The sequence below is a fragment of the Diorhabda carinulata genome, chromosome 2 (genome assembly GCF_026250575.1).
Source record: "Diorhabda carinulata isolate Delta chromosome 2, icDioCari1.1, whole genome shotgun sequence".
Taxonomy (NCBI): domain Eukaryota; kingdom Metazoa; phylum Arthropoda; class Insecta; order Coleoptera; family Chrysomelidae; genus Diorhabda; species Diorhabda carinulata.
This window is the reverse complement of record NC_079461.1, coordinates 33,768,057-33,795,549: the sequence shown is the minus strand read 5'-3', so window position 1 is coordinate 33,795,549 and position 27,493 is coordinate 33,768,057. Positions and strand designations below refer to the sequence as shown.

At 32.4% G+C, this 27,493-nt stretch overlaps 2 protein-coding genes and 2 long non-coding RNA genes across 13 annotated transcripts; 1 reads left to right on the top strand and 3 right to left on the bottom strand.

Annotated features, from left to right (window-relative positions):
• Window positions 1-469: 469 nt before the first annotated feature.
• Window positions 470-893, bottom strand: LOC130903887 (uncharacterized). Its single transcript, XR_009060788.1, has 2 exons — window positions 764-893; window positions 470-711 (listed from the first exon to the last, which is right to left on the bottom strand). It is a non-coding gene; the product is annotated as an uncharacterized LOC130903887 (long non-coding RNA).
• A 449-nt stretch (window positions 894-1,342) lies between these two features.
• LOC130903403 (myelin expression factor 2-like) lies at window positions 1,343-6,610 on the bottom strand. Of its 10 annotated transcripts, none has more exons than XM_057815476.1 (8): window positions 6,508-6,610; window positions 5,848-6,452; window positions 3,578-3,971; window positions 3,056-3,205; window positions 2,910-2,996; window positions 2,806-2,852; window positions 1,920-2,055; window positions 1,343-1,509 (listed from the first exon to the last, which is right to left on the bottom strand). In XM_057815476.1, the coding sequence occupies exons 2-8, from the start codon at window positions 6,430-6,432 to the stop codon at window positions 1,451-1,453; spliced, it is 1,458 nt and encodes a 485-aa protein (XP_057671459.1). In that variant the 5' UTR covers window positions 6,433-6,452; window positions 6,508-6,610; the 3' UTR covers window positions 1,343-1,450. The 10 variants fall into 10 exon arrangements, with proteins under 10 accessions (XP_057671459.1, XP_057671460.1, XP_057671456.1 ...); XM_057815477.1 differs by having other exon boundaries at window positions 5,848-6,440; window positions 6,508-6,592; XM_057815473.1 differs by having other exon boundaries at window positions 2,806-2,996.
• A 214-nt stretch (window positions 6,611-6,824) lies between these two features.
• LOC130903402 (protein cubitus interruptus-like) lies at window positions 6,825-14,401 on the top strand. Its single transcript, XM_057815472.1, has 5 exons — window positions 6,825-7,202; window positions 8,569-8,792; window positions 8,966-9,248; window positions 11,896-12,173; window positions 12,437-14,401. Exons 1-5 carry the CDS (start codon window positions 7,015-7,017, stop codon window positions 13,558-13,560), a joined length of 2,097 nt encoding a protein of 698 aa, XP_057671455.1. The 5' UTR covers window positions 6,825-7,014; the 3' UTR covers window positions 13,561-14,401.
• Window positions 14,402-15,104: 703 nt separating this feature from the next.
• On the bottom strand, window positions 15,105-16,897 carry LOC130903405 (uncharacterized). The gene is made up of 2 exons (XR_009060737.1): window positions 15,405-16,897; window positions 15,105-15,324 (listed from the first exon to the last, which is right to left on the bottom strand). It is a non-coding gene; the product is annotated as an uncharacterized LOC130903405 (long non-coding RNA).
• Between the last annotated feature and the right edge of the window lie 10,596 nt (window positions 16,898-27,493).

The following is a 27,493-nucleotide window of genomic DNA, read 5'->3' as shown; positions in this document are numbered from 1 at the left end:
TTAATATAGTCGTAAGTGATTTATTAAGTATTTATTTAAAATTTCAGTTTTATATTTAACAACGTAGTTGAACAGTCCAGAACATAGAATAAAAATGTTGATACATCCACTTTAATAGGATCACCGTGCTGACAGATGTTGCAAGCTTCAAGATTTTACATTTCGTGTCGTGCAAAACACATGCGCACTAGGTCGAATTGTCATATTTCACATTTTGATTTAAAAAATCTGAATAGTGTTTCTGGAGAAAAAAATTCATCGTTTATTTTATATATTATATCCATATTAAATCAAACGCGAATATAGATCCATGGAATTTTATTTCTATACCTATGAAACTACGTATTTGTAGTAGTGAGAGCACACTAGACAACCAGTATAACAGCAAAATTGATTTAGTATTTAGCAAATTTGAGCCAAATATAGGTTCACCAACATAAAAATCGATTAAATAAAAATTATCTATCAATTTTATTGCTTATTCATTGTTTTACAAAATATCTCAAATATCTATAAAAAAAGTGTAGGAGAACCATATATCACATGTTCTGCAAACTTTCCCACGACGAAAAAAGTCTTCAAATATTTTATTTTGAAAGTTCAATTTTCTTTTTATGTGCTTTTTTTAAATCTTCCAACATATTACTAGTTTCTTCATTTTCTTTAAACAATTCTGATTTTGCAGAATCAATATCGCCCATCCAAGCTCCTCTAGAATGATTAAATTAACAAGTAGATAAACGTATTATACGACTAAACTTACCTGTTATAAAAACCGACTATTAATACACCCAATAAACTACCAAAAATTACAGGAAACCTGAGAATTTGATATTTAGTGTATTTCATTCTCAAAAATAGTACAAAACAATTTTGACATTTAATATAACCAATTTTTTCTTCTTCTCAAATATTAGTATTTTAGCCTTGTTACAAAATTAAAATCCGATTTCATTTAGTTTTTTAATAATATATCTTAAATTCATTAATTATGAGACATATTCAAAGCAAATAAGATAAAATTTATCAATTGTTTAGTAATACGTAATTACATTATATATTAGTAGTCAAAATAATGTCACTAATTTCGCCAAAACATATATTGTCGCGTGCCGTTTACATATTTAATCTATGATACCATCAACATTAGCTTTGTTCGATGTGACCTGCGAACACGTAGCGGTCATTAAAAATTTAGAGCTGGTAGTGAGTTTCCGCTCAGTCCGTAATTTCATTCGGAATCAAAACTTAATAAATTAATTTCAAGTGTGCTAGACATTTTGAATATGATAAAACCCTATTAGCCGTAACTGGGAAAAGGTAGAACTAGATTAAAACACAATTTGTTTTCAGAGTAATTTTACTACAAACACTGTATGGTAATTGGGGAATATGGAAATGTCTTGATAAAATGTAATGCTTAAATATTAAATAGGTACAAAACTTCAATTCACAAATAGAGTCTGGCTTCAATCATCCTCCCGTCAATTCTTGCTCTATCCAGGTTTTCTGAAATTCTGTTAAAGAAAATATATAAAAGAAAAGAATAAAGTCCACATTTATATGAAAAAATTTCAGATTTAGTATCACATTTTGAAAATAATCAAAAAAGTTCATGCCTTTTCTACTATAATACGACTAAATATATTTTGCTTTGCATTAGAAATTAGTATGCCCAAAAAGTGATTTTTTGATAGAAGAATCAAGCTTTTTGTATTCTTGTTACTCAGAATTAAAAAACCATTGGCTTTAAGGAAAATAACCTAAGTGACCCCAATCCCCATGAAAAAATAGCCATAAACCTAACTCAGAACTATCATACGCCAGAGGATACAGGCATTCTAATAGCACACGTCTGCATTCTTAATATTCGTTACAAATAAAAATGAATGAAAAATTTGATTTATTCAAAAGGATACTAATTGCCTTTTCAGCTTGCCAATCTGAAGCGTATGTTAAAAGAACTGAGCCAGGTCCTTTTGCTTCAAAACCTTGAACTTCGCCAAATTCCGAACATTTTTCATTCAAAAGCTTGTAACTTACCGAGGAGGGCAACTAAAAAGAAACAATTCTATTTTAAATCTTTTATAGAATGAAAATTTCATTATTACATACATTAAATAAAAGAATATAATTACGCTCTATGCCAATTTATTTTACTCAATTATAATGTTTTTGATAAACAATGTAATCCATTTTGTAGCTTTTTTCAATTTTATAGAAAAAAATTGTTTCTTTCATCTAGTTGTTACTCATTATTTTATCGGAAAACACAATATAACCTCAACATTTTCCAATTTATTTTGGCCAATAATGACTTTTGTATAAGTAATTTATCAATAATGGACATTTCCTTTCTCCAACTTTAGTTCTGTCAAAGTTTATTTTTTCAAGTTAAATTTGGCTGTTTTTAATCTAGTTTGGTCAATAATGAATTTTCTAAGTTCAATCTGGCCAAAATTTTGCTTATTTGACTTTAACTTGTTCAGAAAGTGGCTTTTCTATTTTTAGTTTAGTCAAAAACGACCTATTAGTAGTATAATTTGATCAAAAAGTACTTTGAATTAAATTTTGCCTGAAATGAATTTTTTGAAATTAATATCATCAAATTTCCAAATTTGAGTTTCCTTCCTTGGTTTAATGTGATCAGAAATTTGACATCTTGATAGTTTTACTCTCGTTTCATCCATCTATACATCATTTACCTATCAATATTTAAGACAACCTATATAATATTGAATTAGTGAATCCAGAAAATTGAGCGAAAAGTATTTACAAATATTAATAATTTTTTCATATACTTACATTCGAGACGAGAACTTTTTTGGAAAAGTGTGTATTCATGCTGTTATCTGAAAAAGACAATCGGTCATTGCCATAATCAGAGTTGGTATAACCTCTATTAGAACCTCCACTTGGGGCATTGTATCCCAGAGTACCACCAGCTTGTCCATACTTTCCAGAATTGTCGTAGTTGTTTCCATTTCCATAATCACCTGCAATTACATACAATTAGTTATATCCAGCAAAAATAATTGAAATAATAAAGTCTCACCTCCTCCACCACGGTTAAAATTTTGGGTGGTATTTCCGGTACCAGACAATGAGCCAAATTGTTGCTGGGCAGCTAATGAAGACAGGTCATTATTTCCCAAAAAATTGGCTGCCTGAGTTAAAGCTCCAAGTGTACCAATGTTACCTAAGCCTGCATGAAAATAAATTTAACGTATTCTTGTTTATAAAAACTCATTATAATAAAATTTTTCATCCGTAAACTGCAAATTGGAAAAATCACTTCAATCTAATAAGACTACATCGAAAATTTACAATTGTTCAATTGAATATATGAAATCCATTTCTCCAAGCCAGCAAACACAAAACTATTATTCATTAACATGTTTTTGATGCTTCTTCAAATATTTTCCTCACTACCTGGCAGCTCAAATTTATCAATAAATAAGATTACACAGATATTGATATGTGTCAAACTTGCTCAATCCTCATAGAAAGTTTTTAACAGCTTCCCTTATAAACCTAATCTTATCGACCCTACATAACACAAAAATGTTTAACATACCTGAAAGAACACCCAATGGCAGGTTACTAGGAGTTCCCAAAATGCCATTGTTTGCACCACCACACTGAGCATTACTAGATAATGAAGGTAAATTATGAGCAACACATTTCAAAGGCTCTCCATTTGGCCCCAAGCCCATTCCAATTGATTTTAACCCTTCAGGTAACTTGAGCATATCGCTGGCCCTATCCATTCTCACAGTTATTGTACGATCATAAAATGATTGACCGTTGAACATTGAAATCGCCTGAACAGCCTCTACAGGGTGATCATATTCAATAATAGCATAACCTTTGATACGACCATCTTTGTCAAGAGGTAGATCGACAGATGTGAGTTTACCAGCCAATCTAAACGCCTCTTTTACCTTTTTCTTATCAACACCATAATCAAGCTGCGGAAGCAAAGGGGAGTATTGTATTTAAATATATATCAAACATTTCTATATATCTTTACAAATTTTTTGAGATAAATTATTACACACCTTAGATTTTTCGTCACTTTCAGATAGAAGGTATTTTTCTGGAAAAAATAATGGGCTTACGAGAATGTCTAGGCTCCTCCATTCAACACAATATAATTAGTATACTGCTACCACGAGTATCTCAAAATATTTAAAAAGATATATTTTTTGGTATTTCAAAAGCTACCATTGATTTAACCTTTAAAAAATATAATTGTATACACCGAGCATGCTGCATTATACAATCCATACAAAGAAACAAGTCCATCATTTGTAGACCAAATTTTGTTCTGGGATAACTTTGAATTGAATCAATTTATTATGTGAACCTCATTAAATGAAGTAATGGTTTTGCAATTTTGTATTTCAATAAAGAAAACAAGTTTCCAGTAATTTGTGTAATATTCCGAATGCAAACTCCGATGAGTGAAGTAGCACATTTTATGGACAAAAATGGATTTTAATAAGTATATTAAAAAAATAATGAAAATGGTATAAAAGTATATTAACTTGGCTCAGAACAGAAAATAATTCCAAAAAACCTACCGCAGCTTATTATTATCAAAACGCAGCATGCGACCATCTCAATATCTTTGCAAAAACCTTAAGAATTCAGCATTCTCTGTGTAAAGATGTATTTTTTAATGGATAAACTCAACTAACGAAAACACCTTGATTTTATTCATTGCACAATATAATTGCCATTAAATCAGATTTTTTGAATTTGAAGTGATGATGTTATTTACAACAACCTTTTAAAACAATATTAGAAAATTTCCCCAGTCCCATCAATGGATTATAATATGATTGGCTTTCTTTATTACAAAAAAATGACATAGACTACTCTTCGTATAACAAAAAAGACCCGTAAGTGGAACCAAAAGCCTCTAAATTTCGTAATAAAAAAAAATAGTATCCGCTGAAGCTTATATATTCCAATATCTTCAACCCAAAGTTAACTAGACCAATTTTGAAGCAATCCACGCTGATTAAGAGTTCCATGCATAAAATTCTGGTACTACAAATATCATATTCATCATACCCTGACAATTTCCTGAATTAAAAGTTTGGTTCACATAAATTTCCACACATGTTGTATCTATTGATTAAAAGCACTTAAATATTGTAATTACGAGGTGTAAGACAATACTGACATTTACAAAACAATGTGGATGGTTCATAAAAAGTATCATTTTCATCAGTATAAAATTGTTCTATTGTTGATTAGATGAATTTTTATCAGATGAAATCAAAGAAACTTCAAAACTATTAATTTATTCTCAATAAACATTGAATTAAATAGAAATCATAAATATATCAACATTTTTTGTAGTTATGCAATGTTATACAGGAGTCATTGAATTTGTTGATGTTAATTTTTGACTACCTATAATTGAAAACACTGCATTCATATCTCTACAAATTCATAAACAAACATTTCAAATACCCATTTTTAAACACAACAAACTAAATATTCTAACCAATTCTGAATCAATCTTCCCAAGTATTTCAACACTTTTTTGGATACCTAATGATGCCCCTGCTTTAAAAACCAAGACATTTTCACCAAAAATATGTTTATATATAAAACTGGCTACAATAGGAATGTTTATTAAGTTCTACTCTTAAGGATGAGACGATATATAACACAGTTCTGTTTCAACTTCCACAAATCAATGTTTCCAATACGTATTCAGTTGTAAATGACGCACAACCCAAGTTTAAAGATTAACAAAAAATTGTATCTGATGAAAGTAGAACCTAACAAGCACCACCAGTAGTTGGAACAAAACAAAATTATACTTACATTAGCAACAAAAATTTTATTACCAAGTGGAGGATCAATTTTTAGAGATTCGAGGAATTGAGGACTCAAACCGTAAGTATTACCCCATCTTCCCTCGTCATTTCTCATCGACATATTGCTACTGCCTCCACGATCAAAAGACCTATCACCTCTTCTTGAATTGCCCGACACAATAGCCCCGTGTCTATCTCTAGTGACACCAAAATCCTCTTTGATCACCAGTTTGCGTCCTTTAACCTCATAGCGTTGCATTATTTCCATGCATTTGTCAACAGAAGCTTTATCAGGAAATTCGACAATACCAGACCCCTTAGGCTTATCAAAATCGTCGAAGAATAATTCTACAAATTGAACGTCGCCTACTTGCTCTCGAAATAGATCTTTCACGTCTTGCCAACGAAACTCATAAGGAATGTTTGATACGTACACTCTAGTTTGTGATGGTTTCAAGCTTCTGGGGTCTCGGTTGCTACCACGGTCTCGACTTCGATCTCTAAAACCAACACCGCCGCCGCCGCTTCGGTTACTTCTATCACGGCGTGTACGATCTCTGAGGTGTTCTTTATTATCTTCTGTGTCGCTCATGTTGATATCTAGAAAATTCTCTATTTTCTTGATTAAATTGTAACATTAAATTGAATAGAATAAAAATATATTCACCTTTAAATGCAAGCGTCTCCACTTCAATTCACAAATAAACTAACAAAGAGAAACGTCACAGGATAACAAATGAATCAACGATAACGGAAATGACGTTGTAATCATAGAACTCAATAAATTTATGGTCTTATAAGGTAGACAAAGAAGAAACTACTTTTTAGTAGAAAAATAAACGTATCTAACGGAATTTCATTTTTTAAATATAAGTTTGTTTTTAAAATACATTTCAGTTCCAAATTACGGATTTACTTAGTTAGATTAGATACAATAAAATCAACGAAAGCTACTTTGTATAATTTATTTCTTCTTTGCACTTTGTACTCGTTGAGTTCTGTTGTATTACCGAGCTGGCTACCACGAACAAACCTCATATTTTATATTTAGAATGTCTAAAAATGGGCTTTTGTTGTTTACCTTAATTTTCTTAGTTCATATTTCTTTTTAAAGATTTTTGTGACATCGAAATGAAGATAGATTGTTCGGTAAATAACTGTTCCTCCATACATAATGGCATCTTGGATAGGGAAAGTGCAAAACCAATTTAAAAATGAACAAATTAATAATATTGTACTTACACATGACTTACAGGATTGTCTCGACGATAGTGTAGATATCAAATTTAATGATCTCTATTCAAATACCGAAAATATTTCTGATATTACTCAAGACAAAGAAAGCAATAATAATCAAAATGGGTAAGTTTCCATAACGTTTTTCCAAATGTCATTAAACACATTGATTTATAAATATCAATAAAGAGCCGAAAGTATCAAAGGTTTAAATTAGTCAGGGATTCCGATTGTATCTGATAACTTTTGAAACTCTTGAAAACATTGTGATATTTTTTTATGAGATAGAAATTAAATCAAGATATACAAATAAAAAAAACTAATATTATAATAACTGTAAGTAAATGATTCTTCTTAAAACATTTATTGAAGATAAGTAGCTTCAAATTATGCTACATTTGCAAAAGTTTCATGGTATTAAATATTTTTATATAACTATGAAATAATTACAATGCAGTGTAAATGTTTTTATTTTCTGGTAATCAACATGATAATGTTGTAGTTAACAGTAATAAAATATTTAGAATTATCAGACTTTTAAAGACATTGATGTTTGGTGACTTTATAATATTAATTAAGTTGAAAAATAGGACATTTTCATTTATTATAATAGTATGATAAGGTTGTAGCTATAGATAACAAATTATTTAGATTATTTTGATGTTGTAAACAGTTTTATAAATTATTATTATACAATGCAGGAAAATTAGATAAAACTGCAATAAAATATTAAGTGTTTAGTTAAACTGTTAAATTATCCAATAAAACACTTTTTGTTTATATATATATATATATATAAAAGTGTAAAGAGATCATGCTAGAAAAGGCTATAGTTAGCTTAACTGATTTTTCACCAAAAAAATCCTCCTTTACATTCTATGACATTTGTCACTAGTCTAAGCATATGGACAATCAATTTGTTGATATTGTCTTGTAATATATTGCTCCAAATTTTTGTGAGGATGGATCACAATTACAGACATTTCTATGAAGCTCTTCCCACAAAAATTCAATGGGATTGAGATGCGTGCTCTGAGGAGGCCAAACCATGTTTACTAACACCCCTTATGACCCTTTTTCTTTCAAATGTCCCCTTCATAATTTGGAACTTTGCTTGGGATCATCATTGTCCTATTGGAAAATGATCGATTTCCATTTCACTACACTGCTAATTTCACCTGCTTTTCCCATTTTAAGATGTTTCCACAGCAGAAACCACAAGTTTGGCTAGCAATGTACATTCCATTAATGTTGATAGATTTTATGTATATTTTTTCTCTACAGTCTCTGGTCCTGAATCCAATTGTGTAAAGAACGTTACTAATGTTTATATAAACTTTATGTTACACCTAATGTTTGTTTAAATTCTAATAAATGTTAATTTTCTTATTAATAGAACAGTCATGGTATAAAAAATGAAACACTTCATAAAAATGACACAAACAACTTTTTCGCTTTGAAATTAAAACCTTAACTGAAGATTACTTTTCAGTTTTGTTCAACATACAGTATCACTCGATGAGATATGTATGCAGATCAATCCTGGATCATCAAATAAAATGCCACATGAACCTTCGCATGCCACATTGACAATAACTTCAACTAATCCAGATACCAAAGAAACAATAGTCAATAGGTTTCATTGCGACTATGAGGGCTGTCAAAGGACTTATAGTACTGTTGGAAACTTGAGGACACATATGAAAACACACAAAGGTTAGAACATGTCCAAAATCCTGATCAGAGAATCATTTAAAAAAAGAAAATATAGTTTCATACCATAATATGAGTTTATAATGATTATTTGGAAACATGTGGTATAACTGGTAATTGTCTGTGTGAAATTTATATTTCAATAAATAGATATTAATTATTAATATTATTTTCAGGTGAATACAGATTCAAATGCTCCGAACCAGATTGCGGGAAGGCCTTTTTAACTTCTTACAGTCTAAAGATCCACATAAGAGTGCATACAAAAGTGAAACCGTTTCAGTGTAGAGAAACAGGATGCGAAAAAGCTTTCAACACAAGATACAGATTGAGGGCTCACGAACGCCTACATAATGGTAAAACTTTCAATTGTGAATCAAATGGATGTAATAAATTTTTTACAACTCTCAGTGATCTCAAAAAACACATTAGAATCCATACACGAGAAAAACCATATAAGTAAGTGCTTTTCCTATTAAAAAAAACAGTTGATGTCATTTTTACTAATAATTCGAAAAGCGCTTATTCATTAATCTAATTCGTTAGTGAAACTTTGAACAAATTATCTATTAATTATAAAGGGGGAATAATCTGCTAATTTCAATTGAAACTTTGCTGATTTATTTGAGAATCAGCATCCCTTAAAGCATTGAACTTCTTTGTATTCAGTTCAAAAATGTTTTAGGAATGTTTAGATAAGATTAGCACTGTTGAAAGGGTATAAATAGCTAACTAAAAGGCTCAAAATCTTTCTGGGGATCAGCACCCTTTTATGGAATCAACACTGATACTATTGAAAGAAATAGGAAAATATAAATTAAGGAGAGATTGAATTCAAAGAGAAACGAAGATACTGCTACTACTATGACCAGAAAAGATTTGAAGACATTCTAAAGAAACTCAAATTGGTGGTAAGAGATGACTGAAACATCCATCTATTTAATTGCTGATTGTGTGGCACCACAGACTCTTTGGGATACTGATTAGACTTAAACTGAAACTGAAGAGTCTCTAAAAATTTATTGAAAAATCAGGAATTACAGTTACTAGTTTCAGAGACAGTTTTTGGAAAGGTAGTAAAGGATAGGGCATTTTAGTGAATCATCATCCTATATAAATACCCCAAAAGTGCCCCAAAAATATAATTATGACTAGGAAAAAAATGAACAAATGAGGAATTAAACTACTAGGACAATTTAGTAGATCTAAGACAGATACTATTATCACTATGACCAGAAGAGATTGGAAGATATTGTCAAAAAGGGAGACTACCAATTATATAGATTACAAGAGGAAACATCCATCCATTTCTTGCTGATTGTAAGGTACTATGGAGTCTCTGGGATACTGATTAGATTTATTTAAACTGAAAACCAAGAATGCTTAAAAAATTATTAAATGATCAGGAATAAAAAAAGTCTCTAGTTTCATAGACACCTCTAAAACTCTAAAACTGAGTTGAGTAGAGGGCACAATAGATCTTTCAGGTTTATTTTTGGTGCTTTGTTGTTGAATTCTCTCTGTGTACATTCAAACAGAAAATGAAATGCACAGAAATAGAGAACAAAAAATTATTTCTTTCAATGATATTTTTTTCATTCTGTTTTTCACTTTTGCAGACACAACTCACTTATAATTTCAGTATTTTCTTTTTATCTTCTTTGTGTAATCAAATAATTTTTGTCGAAGATGTCTAATGACATATTTTTCTGTCTGTACTGTATAAAGTTTCACTAACCTAATCGTTTCATAACAAGAACTGAGTTTTAATTTCTGGAACTGATGGAGATATTTATACTGATATCACTACACCAACACTCACATTTTCATTGTTAGGTCCTTTGAGCTGGATACGGACCGATAGAAGGACCAGACAATGAAGTTTTAAGTGTTAATATAGTGAAAGTTAATATTGTGTTGAGTCATAACATTGAAATACTTGTCATAAATTTAACTTTAATTTTAAGGTGTGTTTAAGGAGATGAAAGAAAAATGTCTTTGCAAAGTAAGAAAATATTTTTTACATCCTTGTCAAAAAAACTGTTTGAAATAATGATATGTAGGGAGGTTTGCATGTTGTTATAAAAAGAACATTACCTCTTTTTTAGGCTCATTTTTATTTTTTTGCAACGTTATTAAATTATATTTAAGGAAAATTTAAAAACATGTGAACAAATTTGAAATTATTATACAACTTCTAGAACAATTTGGAATTCCGATACAGGTAAATGGAATTGTTTGTACATAGTTACATATTGGAAGTTAAATATTAGATTTTCTTACGATTCCTTCACTTTTTGTTTGCTACAATTTTTTATTTAAATATTCTTCTTCCCGGCTGGTCTTTATTGTTATTGTTATAATTGATTGATGATTGAGGGTGGAGAGATGTATTTTAAGTTATAACTTAAGATTAAGTCTTGATTCCACAAATGAAAAACTCATCCAGGAAGACAAAAAGAAGTTTTGGTGCAAAACCACCTCAACTACTCTCCTCCCTCTTGCACTATCATTGGTAGAGGGTCTTTCGAAAGTTTATATATTGTAAATTATCGCATGAATATTTGATATTGAAATTTATTATTATTCAATAGGAACAAAACTTTGCGAAGCAATTTATATTTGCTGGATTAGACATTTTTCCAAATTTTCTTTTTATTTTGCTTACATGTTGGGCTTTCAATCGCTTCATCATTTGGTTTGCTTTAACTTTGGCTTGCTTATTAGAATAGATTATAAAATAGACAATGTAAAAGAATCAATGATCAACGAAATCTTCGGAATTGAATGACTAGTTTTAAGATTACCTAACCTAACCTGCAACTTTTTTGAAGACGTTGAAAATCTAATCTAATCAGTTTATATTTAGCATTTGGTGGTATCCAGCATTGGTAGATAGTCTTTTTGAGCATTGACGTTTAAATATTTATCATTAATGTCTCTGTAGACCGAATAATTTCCGAGATGAAGCCTTTCAAAGTTAGCAATTTCCTGTAGAACTAGAGTTGAGTTTAAAGATGCAGATGGACTGTATGAATGGCTTACCTAAATATTTATATCCTATTTAAAAATTATTGTTAAACAGGTTTTGAGTTTTTCTTTTCAGATGTAACGTTACTGATTGCGGTAAAGCCTTTGCTGCTAGTCATCATCTAAAAACACACATTCGGATACACACCGGCGAGAAACCTTATGCCTGTAAAGAAAATGTAGAATGTACAAGAGCCTTTTCGACCCAACATAGTTTAAAAAGTCATATAAAAACGCATCAACGACATGAAAAGTACTTTAATCCTGAAACTGCCGTTAAATCTGATGAAGGAAAAGAAGTGGCTGCCAAGATACACATATCCACACCAGTGGAAGGGGAAAATAACCAAAATGGTAAAAATTTTTTTAACCATTATTTAGAAGGTTGTAATAGTTTTTGGATATATATCATCAGGTCTCTCAACTAGGGGTTTCCCCCCCAAATTTAGGGAAAAACAATGTGAAATGGGCTGGTTTTGGGAGTTAAAATCAAGTAAAATAATTAAAAAAATGTTTTCGATAATTATAAATAAACGAATTTTAGAAAATGATGTTCGTGAAATTATTTATTGATTGTATATTATATATATATAATTATTTTTTCTTTAATTTTGTAGATTATGTGGAAATTCAACAACAAAATTTGGAACCAATCACACAACCGACCATAATAGATACTACAAACTGTCCAAATATTAACTTTGAAAATATTTATTACAATGTAACAACAGTGCCATCGGATAGTTTAATAAATGACAATTACATATTGAACGAAGCGATACCAGAAAAGCACGCAGCTGTCATAGAAGAGGAATTCGAAATGGCCAACAGACTTAAAGATTACGCTACAGTCACCACAGAAAATATACCGCTTCAATTATTATTCAACATCGGAACTGAAAATATAGAAAACGTTAAAGAAAACGAGGCACTAATTAACACTAGAGACGAATTAGAAAATAATTCAATTATATCGGAATTCCAGAATTTAGACGATTTAACAGCAAATGTGGAGAAAAATTTCACTTTTGATTTAAATACCGACAAAGAAGCGGATTCGACGAAGATATCTGATAAACAAATTAGTACAACAACTAACAACAACGTAGATTTACTTGACCAAACAGATTGGATCGATTTAGTAACTGGCGCTTCACAACTTGTACTCGATAAACAAACCACCACTACCAGCACTAATGATTTAGATTCCTATTATATGCTAGATGACATCAGTTTGCCACAAACTACTGCAACTGCAGTATTACAAAAAGATAATCTCCAGAATACAGATACAAATTGGATTAACAATAATACAACTTCAAAATGTTGCAATTCCCAAACGAATAATTTCTCCGAATACCCTACAAATTCTAACAACGACTGTAATCAAAGTGATCACGTGTCTAGTACTCCTATAATGACTTATTTACCTCCCACTAGAACGAATTGTTGTAATAACGTTGTCAATTATACTTGTTGCGGAAACGGAGGTAATTGTGGTCAGCAATCAGTAACAAATCCCGTCGATAATATTTTGAGTCAAACCCAACGTCAATTGGCCGGTTGTAAGTCGAAACAAAATTCGAATCACAATTGCGCCGAAAAAGGGGATCAATGTTGCGTGGTTGTTTGTCTAAAGACTATCGATCAATTGAAGCAGATGCTTACAATCGCTTCAGGTTGCGGCAATTTTCAGACTTTAACGTTAGGATGTATGAATAGTAATAATTTGGGTGTGTAACCGTGATATTAGCAGTAACTACGGGTGCTATTTGTTTTTTTTTTAGTCATAGTTTGTAAGAATCACACAGAAATGCCAAATAACTAACTTTTTCTTTCTTCTTTAACCGGCGCTACGGTCCTTTGAGAACTAGGGCCTTCTGAACAATCCTGAGCATGGTGTTTCCAACGTTGAATTCATAGTTGAATTAGGTCCGTCTCTAACGAAGGAGCTGTCTTAGCTCAGCATTCCTTTGGATCCTCCACGCGCCGTTCTCGCAAACAGGGCCAAAAATATTTTGTAGGATTTTACGCTCCCGGCAGTTCAAAATCCGCTCACTTGTCGTCATAGTCCATGTCCGTATGTGACTACAGGACGGATTATTGTCTTGTAATTTGTGAGCTTTGACCTTCGCGAGAGTCGTCTAAACTTCAGCGCTCTCTGGACTGCCCAGAAGCATCTATTCCCACAGCAACTCTTGTTGATACTTCATTATCTTCAGTTATCAAGGCCGCAAGATATTTGAATCGGTGGTACACAGGGAAGCGATGTTCTCTGACTTGGAATTTGGTTTGGGAGGTCGGGGTTCTCCTTGAGGTTCTCGTGTACATGGTTTTGAGTCCTCTTGCTTCAGGTGCTCGCTCGAACTTCCCAACCGTTCCCGAAAGAGCCGAAATGGTTCGTGCCATAATGTGAACATTATCCGCATAGGCGAGGTGCTGTGTGAGCCTATTTCAAGTAGTTCCTCCGAGTTTAGTTCGGATGTTCTTTGCGGCACTAACTTTTTCATTTGTTTTTTTTTTATTTATTGTGTTAAAGCTAGTATTATATATTTTATTTGAAATATACTCTTCTAAAGTTATTTGGAGGTTTTATTAAATTCAAAATAAGATCATTATAACACAGTGTTTTAACAACTGTTGAAAGGAAAACGAACAAGTGGCCATTTGGAATTTTGTATGGGGAAGATGATAAAAACAAGGATAAATTCTGGAATAACCTGACAGAAACAGTAGAAAATGCAAACGGAACATTAGGAAAGCAAGATCAAATATATAAAGGATGAATGATTGGTAAATATGGAGAGGAAACGGAAACGATAATGGGAAACGGCTGCTTGACTTTTACCGTTTCACAACCTGATAATATAATAGGGGGATGGGGCGGGGGGATTAGACGGTGGACTTGTTTTAACTAAAAAACCAGTTGACCAATCACAATCGTTTTTGTACCTCACACAGAGCCACCATGACAGTTATTAGTAAGCAAAGTCACGATACCACCACGTTTTATTAGTTGTAAAGTGAAATAAAGTATATTTGGCGGTATTATTGGTATTTTTTTCTTTATTTGGAACGTGTTAGCTCTGGAAATAACAACATTTTGAATTATAACTAAATTTATTCATATTGATCAAGGATTACGCTTGCAGGTAAGCACTTGTTTATTTTTGTGCAAGAATATTATTTTTAGAGGTCAAGTTTTTAATTCAATCGGGCATTAGAGGGCAAGATGAGGTACCCTTGGTCAGTTGTAATCTCAGATACATAATACAAATAATGTCATAACTCGAAAACTCTTTTATTGTACTATTGGTGCTATAATTAAGTCATGTAAATAGTTTCCATTATTCCAAATAAAGCTAGGATTAATTTCGATTATTCGATGGTTTGTTTTTTTGACTTATGATACTATTCGAGAGGAGGTACTATATAATAGATCAAGAAGTGACTGTTGCTTCGTTTACGAGAGATGTTCCTCTTGCGATCTCCACTGAAACAATATCTGAAACCCATTCTACAATAACCTCACCTACTCGGTCTAGAGTACAGCTGGGTAACATACTGTATTTGCCTATAACTTACCACTTGCTGAGGTGGAAGAAGAGCCGATTTCAAGACTTCAGCTGACCACTTTGTTGTTAATAAGTCACTTATAACTAAACCTGGTTGTTCCAGTTGGTCTGATAACATATTTCTTGTAGCCAGTTCCTTGCAAATGATGCTCTTTCCAGTAACACGCAAAGCTTCCGACGTTGTTAGAACCGCAATCATTACTTCATCGCTATATAAAGAAGAGACGATTAAAAGAAAGAAACTATCAGAGGAAGATACGATAAAGAAAGAAGAACTTTAGAAAATTGAAAAAAATCAACGGTTAACGAAGAAAAGTGACCAAAAAGAAAACACTATCGAAGGTTAACTCGTCAAATGAGAGTAGCGATAATGAAGTTGAAAATACTCCGTGTTTGTATTGTGAAAGTTGTTATTTGGAGTCAAATGAAGGGCTGCATGTTCCGCATTCGGCAAATGGGGGCTCCCGTAGCTGTGCTGGGATAGATTTCGAAGATGAAGATGTGACGTTAACGTGTGAATTTTGTCAGCAAAAATAATTGAATGCTTTTGCAAAACCCCATCTTACCTTTTAGACTACCCCATCTTGCACTTAAGAGTACCCCATCTAAGCCGAGCAAGGGGGTAAGACTTTTTCTACTTTACAAGTGTGTTCCTAATTAGACTGAATTTTGAAATACTGATAACCAAAGATGATTATTAAAATAAAAAATATAAACGCGATTTTTTTAGTTTCATTGAACTTCAAACTTTAAGTGCCTTGTCTTGCCCTTCCTTTCCCTAACATCAATTCCAAAAATCCATCCATTGACTACGTTACAGTGGAGAAAATAAACAGAATAGGCATAATTGACGGTAGAGTCAAAAGCAGAGCTGAAATTGGTAGTGATCACTTTCTGTTGGAATCAACAGCGAGGATAACGGTGAAACTATAAGGATATAGGAGAAGAAGAAGTACTTATCGACAATCGCAGGATTAAACAACTGCGGGAAACTTGGAAGGGACGTGGAATAGTTGTGTACTATCCCCCCAAAATTCTCTTCGTTACAAATCTCTTTTATTAGAGAGTTTGACAGATTAGTCGAGTTTAGGGGGATGTGGGATGACTCTAGCTGCCAAACATCGTCTTCTAGGTGTAGTACTTTAAAGTTCCGTAATGTTTCATTTCGTCCAAGCATTCCTAAACCAGTTTGGATTTCATAACATTGTAGTTTTGAGCTCTAATACCTGGCAGTTTTAAGACAACCTCAGAACCAGAAGCATTTCCTTGCGGATACCCAACTAATACTACTTCCTTCATAATAGTATCAGGATGTAGTTAGGTTAGGTAAACGAAAAAATTATAATAAATTATTGCCCCATCGGCATTCTTTTCAGTTTTGATATTCATGGTTAAACTGAAGACACTAACTTCAAATATAAAGGGTGAAAGGGAAACCAGTAGGAAATGAGTTCAATTAACCTTCTTTGTTCTGTATTTGGGCTAACGTGGTGCCTGTGGTTCTTGTTATTTCTGGCAGTGTCATTGTCAGTTGTCAGTTGTCATTGTTACAAATTTAGTTATTTTTCACAGACGTCAAAAAAGTGTAAATCTTTCGAAGATCAAAATCAAACCGTCAAGAAGATTCATCACAATTAGTAATAAAGATACTCCCTTGATCTTTCTAGATCATAGGAATTAAATCCTAAATTCAAAATAGAACACTTAATTACACAATATCTAAATATATGCCTTTTCTTGAATTGTTTCAATAGAGTAGAGTGAATGGGGTCATAAAGAACGGGTCAGACTTAAAAAGGGCTAGACGAAATAAATAACCCCCAATGTTAATGTGTATAAATGCTATACGAATTGTAACAAATTTCTCGGTAGGAAGAAAAACTTATCTTTCCGGTTTATACGATTCATTATATCAGTATAGCGGCTAAGAAAAAGTTCCATCTTCTGTTTGCTGAATTATGTATAATCATTTGATTATATTGCCCAATGTTTAAATTCTGCTACTTAATAATCCATTAACAAAATCTGCCTTGTGATCAATTCAATAGTCTGTTTCGTCGCGTGTGTTGCAAATCCGTAACAGTGGATGCAGTTCTATTTGAATCTACGGTAGACGGTTTTTTGCCATCCGTAATTCTATTTATCTAATTCGATGGTTTTAATCTATAGATCTTCTTTTTTATTGATTTGGTAGTGTTATCAACGTAGCCTAGCCTAACCAAATGATTATTGAAGGAAAATTTGTTTTTGAATTAATGATTAAAACGCAAAACAAAACTATTGGATCATTTGAAGTTGTTTTTTCTTATGTATATTGAATAAAAATTTTGATATAAAAACGCTTTGATGTGCCGCTTGATAAAAATATGGAAACGAACTGGAAGTGGCCATAAATAAAAAGACGGTTTTTCACGAGGCCAGAAGGCGTGCATTTTTATTGCTTGAAAACTGCCCGTTTAAATTAGATGTGAAGATAGTGTAGCAAGAAGGATGTGGAAGGGAATCTGCAATGAAAATTATTTCGGCTTTATTTTACATAAACATTCGTTACGGGCGATGTTAAAACGTTTTATTAGAAAAAACCGCTTTCTATCTAATATTTGTATAGATGGCGCTCATAGCTTAAAGTTGACATTTTTATATCAGAATGTCATATATCATATACCCTTTATATACTTTCGTATACCCATGTTTGACAAGTTCTTGTTTTGGAAACATGCAAAATATAGTCGTTTGACGATGGAAGGAAAAAGTCGGGTTAAGATAATATAATATGGTAGCGCCAGTTCTTTACGATAGACAAATTCTCCTCAAACAATGAGAATTGTTTTCGATGGACAATCATTTACGAACAACCAAAATTGAAAACGGTTTTTGTTTCTTATGTAATCGTTAAAAGTAGTCAAGGAATCGTGCATAGTCGTGAAAGATCGTTTTGACCTTAGTCCTTGAAAATGTTTTGCCACTTTTTTGGCCATATTCGACAATACTTTAACCAATGAAACTCTAAATTCGTTACCAGAGATTAATGAACGTTATCTAAAATGGTAGAGATGTCCTAAAACTTCCATAATGTGTTTCACACCAACATTAAAGCCATGGAGTAAGATATTTCTACACGCAGCTGTTTTTATTTCCTAAATGTCGTAACTTCCATAAATAATCAGTTCAAATTGACCCTGTATACGAATGGCAGACTGTTAAGCTTCATTTATATAATGGAATTTTTGAAAACAAAACATAATCTTCACGTTGTATACCCAAGTTTCGTATATATTCATACGTTATAACGCATTCCCATTTTTCGATTGTTGAAAAATTTGAATAATTGTATTCGTAGTGTATACCTAAGTTTTCAATTCTCAAGAGTTTTCTCAATAGCAGGTGCTATAAAATGCAAAAATACTATATAAAAATTCAATTTTATTAGTGTTATAACACTGACCGCTCCTCAACGATACCGGCTATTCGCGCATCTATTCCAGTGGCGTACTTTTTTAAACAAACAAAATATAAAATCAAAATTTAAACCATGATTCAATGAGTAATTTCACTATAATACCACCATAGAAATTATAAAATCTGATGTGCAAAAACATTAAAATAATATCAATTGAGTCGAATTTTGTTGATTGAAAAAGCCTTTTTCCGCATTTAAATACTTTGATGTACTTCTAAAATACCAGTTGAAATAACATCTCACCACACCAGACAGAAACAATTATCACACATCAGTTTAGTCGCGTTCAGTCACGTATTTTTAGAGGTTATATTGGATCAATTAGGCAACACGTTATACAGCAACACTTCCAAACGAATTTGTCATTCGCAGCAAAATAATTATTTTGAGAATAACAGTTACTTCCAAATTTGTCAGTTTAGATATTCTAATTTGCATGTACATACGTACGGACAATGTGACGGTACTCAGAAACGTCAACTTGTCGGTTTCAGTGACAAACAAGAAAACCTACTTGAAAGCTATTCTTTTCGATCGTATAATTCAGTTGAGAAATGTCTATTTATGACATATTTCAATAAAAAAATTGATACATGATCAAATTTTGGTTACATATATGTCAATTTATAATTTACAAACAAAAGCAAAAAATATGAATTAGTAGGATTGAAGGCTACCGTGTTTTACTGCTAGATAAGCTGGGATAGAATGAGATCTTCGAAATGTCATGTCATATGTCACCCTTCTATATTTTGACAAGTGTCAACTAAGCGCTACTGCTTCGCTTTTGATATCTTCAGTATTTTATTGTTGAGTCCATTTTATATTTATTCAATCTTTTGAGATGATATATTGCTGTGCTCTAATTTTTTAAGTCCGTTTCTCATTTTGTGCTTATAATTACTTTTCAAACTTTGTTTACATTTCACTGTAAAGTGAAATAATCTTGTGACATTTTTGACGTTAGAAGACAGTTTGACAGAATTGGTTAAATAGACCAACTTATGGTAAATAGAAGTGTTCGTCGACAAATATTATTAGTATTAAGATATAGACGAACACAACAGTAAAATTGGATGAACACTGATTCTATTGACAGTAGTTTTTTACATCTGGCGCAAGGTTAGATAACTTGAAGTAATGAAAAAGTCACTACAAGCTACGCAGGCGCGGTATCATCATATTACTGTTCTAATTTCACGATGACACTGCTTTCACCATGACAGTCACAACAATTAGTGAAAAAATACGAAATAAAATCTTTTTGGATGCACGTTTTCCATCAATAATTCTTTTAGGTTATATTTCTAACTGGGTATATTCCAGCTATCAGCGCCAAGGTGATAACAGCAGTAACTAAATACTTCTATTTTTAATGAACGATCTTATTTTAAATAATTGTAATATAATCTGTGTTTGAGGATGCTAGGGTTGATTGTTTTAAATATTGTTTAAAACAGTTTTGTCTTTAAGAAATTTGATTATTAATTAAACTTTTTTTCCAAGCTCGCGATAAAAAAAATGGATAATTATAGTTTAAGACCCTACTATTGAATATAAAATGGGTAGTAATGATTCAAATTGCACCTGTACTTGCTGCTTTTAATGTTTTAATATGATTCTTTTTGTTTCTATTAAAATCGATATGTAAAAATTTATTTATCATTTTAAAAACCGTATATTTCCGATTTATCATTTTTCTGTATGATCTGTCACTGGAATAGTTTCGTGTTATTAAAGCTTTAACCGTTTTTTTGGGGTCTAAGACATGTTTGCGTAAAAGTGTATTCTTTGTGAATATAAAGGATCCAGACTGGCGTCCATCCCTATAGAGAAATTTTATTAAATTCATATTTGGTTAGAATTTCTCCAAGGTACAATTTTTTATTGAAAGGGCTCTTTTCGAATGACCACTATCGCGGAGAAGTAGTTACAAGCAAGCTTTTTTATATACAAATAAAATGGGAAGTAGCCCCATACGAACCCCATAAAAATATTATTAACTTACTAGGAGCCTTGTTCTGAATTTATTGCGTTATATCAGAATTTTCATTTTGAAGTGGTTCGAAAATAAAACTATGATGGAAAATATCATTGAAATCTAAAGAAAACGCGTTAGTCTCGCGGGGATTCTTCCGTAGTTATTATTAATTTGATAAGAGGCTCATTAGGGGGAATAAATATATTTTTTTAATACACAATATCTCTAAATATTTGAGTTTAAACTGACATTCGGAGTTAGAACTAGTTCTATTTGAAATTTTAATACAAAAGCTTTCTGGAAAATGTCTTTACATTCCTACCATATATTCCAAAATTAGCTTATTTTTTCACAACTAGTAGGAACGCGCCCCATGTATGTTTTCTTCGAAAAATGGTTGATCTTGTACCAGTATTTAAGTTAGCAAAGAATTTGGTCCAAATCTGTGTTCGAGCTATCACTTCAAACTCCAAATGAGTATGTAAGGATTGATAAGGCGAAGTTATTTAATATATTTAATATTTAACCGTGGATAATATTGCGTTCAGCTGTCATTTGCTTTTTGTTATTCCGTGTCAGTAGCGTCCTGCTGTATCATTTTTATCAAATGAACGCCTAGACCATAGAGAAAGTAATACTAGACTGCGCTTTTAATAACATACGTTTCCCAATATTAGCATAAGATACAAAGAAAGTAAAGGTGGAGAGCTTTACCTTAAATCTTTCCGCCTTAGAAGCAGTGAATAAGCAGATTTTCAGTTTTATTAAATCCAATTTTTTATTCGATTTAAATCAGTAACTCGTGATTTCGAAACCGTGGTTAATATTGCGTTCAGCTGTCATTTACTTGTTGTTATTCCGTGTTAGTAGCGTTTTGTTGTATCATTTTTATCAAATGAACGCCTAGGCCATAGAGAACGTAATATTAGACTGAGTTTTCAATAAAATTCGTGTTCCAATATTAGAATGAGATATGAAGAAAGTAACGATGGAACTTTACCTTAAATCAGCTTAACTTAGATCTTTTTAAAATTGACAGTCGAGAATTACTGTTTCTATGGGCTAGATTGATGTTTCGACAGATAAATTTTTCGTGTTTCTGTTTGTTGCGTTTTGTTATATCACGTTTTATGTCACGTCCCGAGGAAAAGGATTAAAAAGTTTTAGTTCTAAGCTTTGTATACTTCTGTTTATTGAGTTTTAATGATAACCCAGGTATTTGTATGCTTGTTCAGGTGTTAGGTTTTCTAATAATTCGTAGTTGAGCGTTTTGGTGTTTTCTATTATCAGGAATTTGGATGTGGAGCATTTTGCACTTGTTGATACTGAATTTTATCCTCGTATCCACGATGTATGATTATTATTAGTATTATTATATATACATATTTTCAAATCTATTGAAAATTATTTGAGGCAAACCCAATTTAAGAAATTTTCGCTGCTGTCTATCCCGGAAATATTTCTAGGATATATTACAGATTGTCGAGGCTGTCATCTAAAGATTGTTACATATTTTCTCTTTTCCACCCTACCGGATTCCAGCTAAAAATTATACTTTATGCCATGACCAAACGATCTGGACATCTCAGTTATTACGAACTCACTCTTTTTGCACCCCACACCCACTCATACATTATGTATTTTAGAGCCCTCAACAGCGTCCTACGGTGCTTTAGATATATAACTCGAAGGAAATTATTTTCAGGGCCGATGGAGAGGCATCGCTAGATCTTTGCACTATAAAAAACCACTTGGATGTTGTGCAGATACAAAGGAAAAATATAGGAAAGTTCGTACACACAGAAAAAGTTTAACAATAAACAAAGTTTTTATTGACCTCTTCAATATTGATCTCACTTAGTTTTTTGCCATGTCGTGCCCATAAATAGTCATTTCACACAAAAAGAACAAAAAGATTTTCAGCACAAACCGGCATTTCCAAAACAAGTGTTCTAAGGTCCTGAATGAGCATTTAAATATAACAAAACTTAATGCAAGATGGATGTTTCGATTGAATGAAAGAGAAAAGTGTTGTTAACGATTTTTAGAGCTCCAAAAAGATCACAAAAGCCCTAAAAAAGTATGAAGTACAATATATTGGAAATTCAAAGGTGTACTTTTGATTAATGGACCAAATACAATCACAAACACGAAGTGAGGTAATTGCGACAAAAAATTATCGAAAAAAAGCGATAAAATCAACCGAGGGGTGTACTTGATTCTTGACAATACTCTTTTCCACACTGCTTCACTTTCCAAGACCACTGAACACGAATGTGGCTTCACAGAATTTGAACACTCACCATGGAGCTCTGATCTGGCATGATCTAAAAACTCAAAGGCTGAACTACGTAGAATACTATAAATAACATTCTAAAATTCCATAATTCCTAATAAATAGACTTGGATATTGTCAATTAGAAAAAGAAAAGCAATTTTAATATCAAATGATGTCCTGAATTGTTTTAAAATCGAAGTTTTATTGGTTCCGTAAAAATAATATTGAGTCTCTAATAAAAAGCTAGCGTCAATTGAATCTTTGAAATGAGCATAAAAAAACGTAGATTGCTACTTAAGACAAAATCAAATCTTCATAATTGCATATGGTTTTATTTTTTTCAAAATATTTTCTCTATGACATCTTGTGTTTGAATCAAATTGTCGAAGCACCTCCAAAACATGCGATTTGAATGCATCAGATCAGATCAGAATGGTTTCCCTGATTAATTCTAACACTTCTGGCAAACAAATACTAGTGTATGATTCAGAATTGACCGTTCTAGTTGCTCTAATGGAACTGTGGCGACATTTGGTTCGCCTTGAAAGACCGATACACTCGAGTGTTGTTTAGTTGTCGTTTGTTGCGATCTTTTAAACGTCTTTGAAGCACATCGAGCTTTTTTTGTCGTATCCAACGCGAACAAATCTTTTTGACAATCAAATATTCACAGTATCGATGTTTTCTGGCACCATCACCAAAAGTTGGTTCTCATTTTTTGACCAAGATGAATGTTCCAAATAGCATTCGAACGGCAACAAGTTCTGAGTCCGTTCACCATTAGAAATGTCAAACTTTATGATGGCGGTGTGAGATTTGACAATCTCGTAACTAATTCAAGGAAGTATATCAAAAAATTTAATCAGAAACGAATAACCATATTGAAAATTTCAAATGTTAGAATCATATCGTAGTTTCGCATAGAATATCACATTATATAACATCAATTACTGGAATTCATTCCATTAGTCTTAAAAAGCATCGGTAGAAATCCCCAACTTTACGAAAGAGGTAGAAGAAGATGGCAAAAGCACATGAAAGTATGCATGAACCGACGCTAAAACAATGAAGTCATGGAGTGTGGGGTTTTTCAATAGAAACACAAGAAATAAGAGAGGATTTCAATCAAACGAGATGAACCTCATGACTTTATGCAAGAGGTGGGCACGGCGCGCAATTTCACCACTCTTTATTGACTTCGTTGTTCTTGTCTGTGGCCCCTTCTTCTCATTTGATACAAATAAAGAATTTTCGCGAGTAGAACGTTCTACGTTCCTTATTATTGTTCAGCAGATACGCAAATGGGATATATCACAGGCGGATTTGTTCGAAGAAATTTATTTTTCAACCCATTTAAATATTTTAAATGGTGTAACGTTCGATTATTTTTCTTTCTAGTTTAAAATCTTTTGATATCGTCCATTTACGCGCGAAACAATCTTAATAATTATTGTTTCGATACAATACAAGATTCTTCACATTTACAAACATCTCCTACTCATAATTTTTGATCAGTAAAGAATAACTCTAGGGTACATTCCGACTTTAAAGCATTTTTTAAGAAGAAAATCAAGGAAAAATCGCAAGACTGTAACTCCAATAACATTAGAAGTGATCAGCGCCGTCTACAAATCGGTCACACTCGTATCACATCAATTGATTAACTGTATAAAATATGACAACAAACGAAATAAAAATCAACTACCACATCCCCTGGAGAAGATATTTCAAGAACAATCTATGAACTACCTGAAAATGAACTAGGAAAATTTTAAATGTCTTAGTTTGAACTACAGACACAGTTAACGAGGTATATTCACAAATTAAGTTACGTTTGGTTATATAAAAAAACGATTATCATAGCGTGGCACAAGTTTTTGTATGGCTTCTTCATAGAGGAATTACCCTCTGCGTCCTCAACCATATGGGACCATATTTTTTCAGCTCGTCATAGGTATACAAAGGATGATCAAACACATTCCAGTTTTTATCATTTTTATCATTAATTGTCTGTGTCTTACACATACATAATATCATTTTTAAATGAACAATTCATTGTTCAGTTTCATTTGTTTTATGAACAAATTTATCCATAGAAAGTTGTACTTTACTCTTCTTTTCTTGATAAAGATTTCGGTAACATGCTATGTCTCTTTCCATTCTTCCATCATGGTCAAAAATTTGTCCAGATTCGTAAAAGCTTCGTTCATATTATTGACGGTCAAAGTTTTAGCAATAGGCTCGTCATCAGCTTCTTCCTCATCCATTTCGGTTTCATTAACCTTTTGTAACTCTATCAGGTTTTCATCTGTCAAAGGGTCTGAGTGAGATTGTATTAGCTCATCGATGTCTTGGTGGTTGACGTTTTCCCCAGAATCACTGCACATTTGAGGACAAAGCTTTTTCCAACAATTTCAGCCCACGAGTCCCCAATAGTATCTATGGCACGCCATATATTATCATTTTTCCAAAATTCGGTTAATGTAGGGCCATCTTCCTTGTCAGGTGCCTTGATTGCTTGGTTCATCAACCTTCTCATATAATAATGCTCAAAAGTAGCTATGACTGTTTGATCCATGGGCTGAATCTCGCTGGTGGTATTGAGAGGAAAAAACACGACTTTAATTTCTGGAAATAGAGTCTGCAGGGATTTTGGATGTCCGGGAGCATTGTCTAATAGCAATAGAGCTTTGAACGGTAAATTTTTTCCCCTGTAATATTCTCGAACACTAGGAACATAATTCTGGGAAAACCATTCTTGAAAAAGTTACCGGAAGCCTGCTTTTATCTTTCCCCTTTAAGGCTCTTGGATCTTCAGATTTTCAGAGTGTTGAATAAGCATTGGCTTCCACCAAATAGCAATGTTAGCCTGTTTTTAGCAGCTTTATACCCAGCGGCAACTGACTCTTCTTTTGCCAAGTACGTACGTATCGGCATCTTTTACCAAAATAGTCCCGTCTCATCTACATTAAAGATTTGTCTGGAAGAGTAAGCGCCAGAGAAAGTGGAAAAAAATTCTGTGAATTCCGTTGTGGAAGTGTCATTTAGACGTTTCTTCCAGTCTTTATGTAAACTAAGAGCCTTAGCTTGAATAATTGATAAACTTTTTGATGCTGATCTTCAATCCACATCGTCAAAGATTTCTCCATTCGATCCATCACAACACCATGTCTTTTTGAAACAATCTTTGACGAAATATTCCCACACTTTTGAACATACTCTTCGATTACAATCGCTCGTCAACACGTTAAAGGATTTCTACAATTGTCCTTGGTAACGTACACACACGAAATTGCAAATGGAAACTAACACAAAACTGAAACAAGAATGAGCAATGAAAGGAAGAGGGGGTGAAGGGATTGTTGACTAAAAGCTGTGGAGACTCTTTACTTGGAACTACAAATTAGCTACTTCCGCCTTTCCTGTAAAGCCTATTTACGTGAAATTAATTTAAGCAATAAGGTGTCGTGTTTTGCATAATTTTCGCGACGTGTTTCAAATTGGAATTCCATCAAATTGGGGATTATTATGTATAAAAAAAATCTACTAGTAGTCCTTTGCGCTGACTACTGCGAGACCAAGAAACTGCGGAGGCTCAATCAAAGAACAAAACGCCAAAAAACGGCGTTTATGAGTTTTCAAATTATCTGAATTCACTTGGACTTAACTTTCATTGGGAACGAAGTAAGTTTCTATTCAATTGATTGCCGCTTAGTTTCTAAGGTGTCGTAAGATACTGAAGTTTCATCCCCCGTGACTATCCGGAAAAGGAAATCATCACCATATCGACTCTAAGCTTTATTTTGGTTTGCTCTGTAAGTTTTAAAAATTTCTGTAAATTGAGTAAAAATTCTCAGCTTTACATGAGTCGTTCAATTCGTCAATAATCAGCAATATCACAGCTATGATCAATTAGAGATGACCTAACCTCAAAATATCAGTTTTTCATCATTTCACCATTTCAATAAGAACAAATGTATAGAAAAACCAATTAATAATATTGTAGAAAGATTTATAATTTAAATAAATTATTGGAAATGATCACCAAGTCGATTCTAGTCAATACTTGATGATCAGAATCAGAATTCTTCTCGTGAATCAACTGGAGAAGTATAAACAAACTCCTTCAACGCCCTCCCTAAAGAAACTAATCACATTTATTGAGTCTGGTAAACGGGAAGGCCATCTCATTCGTAAGGCCGACTTAAACGTTAATCTTAGTCACGTTGGAAATGTCGAGCAGGGTTTTCATTTGAATACTCTGAACAAGTCTTGAGGTAACAACTCTTTTTGGGCATAAAATGGATGAAGTAAATTACGACGAAAAAATTTTGGTACCAAATTATCCATAGTATGAAAATAAAATTTGTTAAATCAACT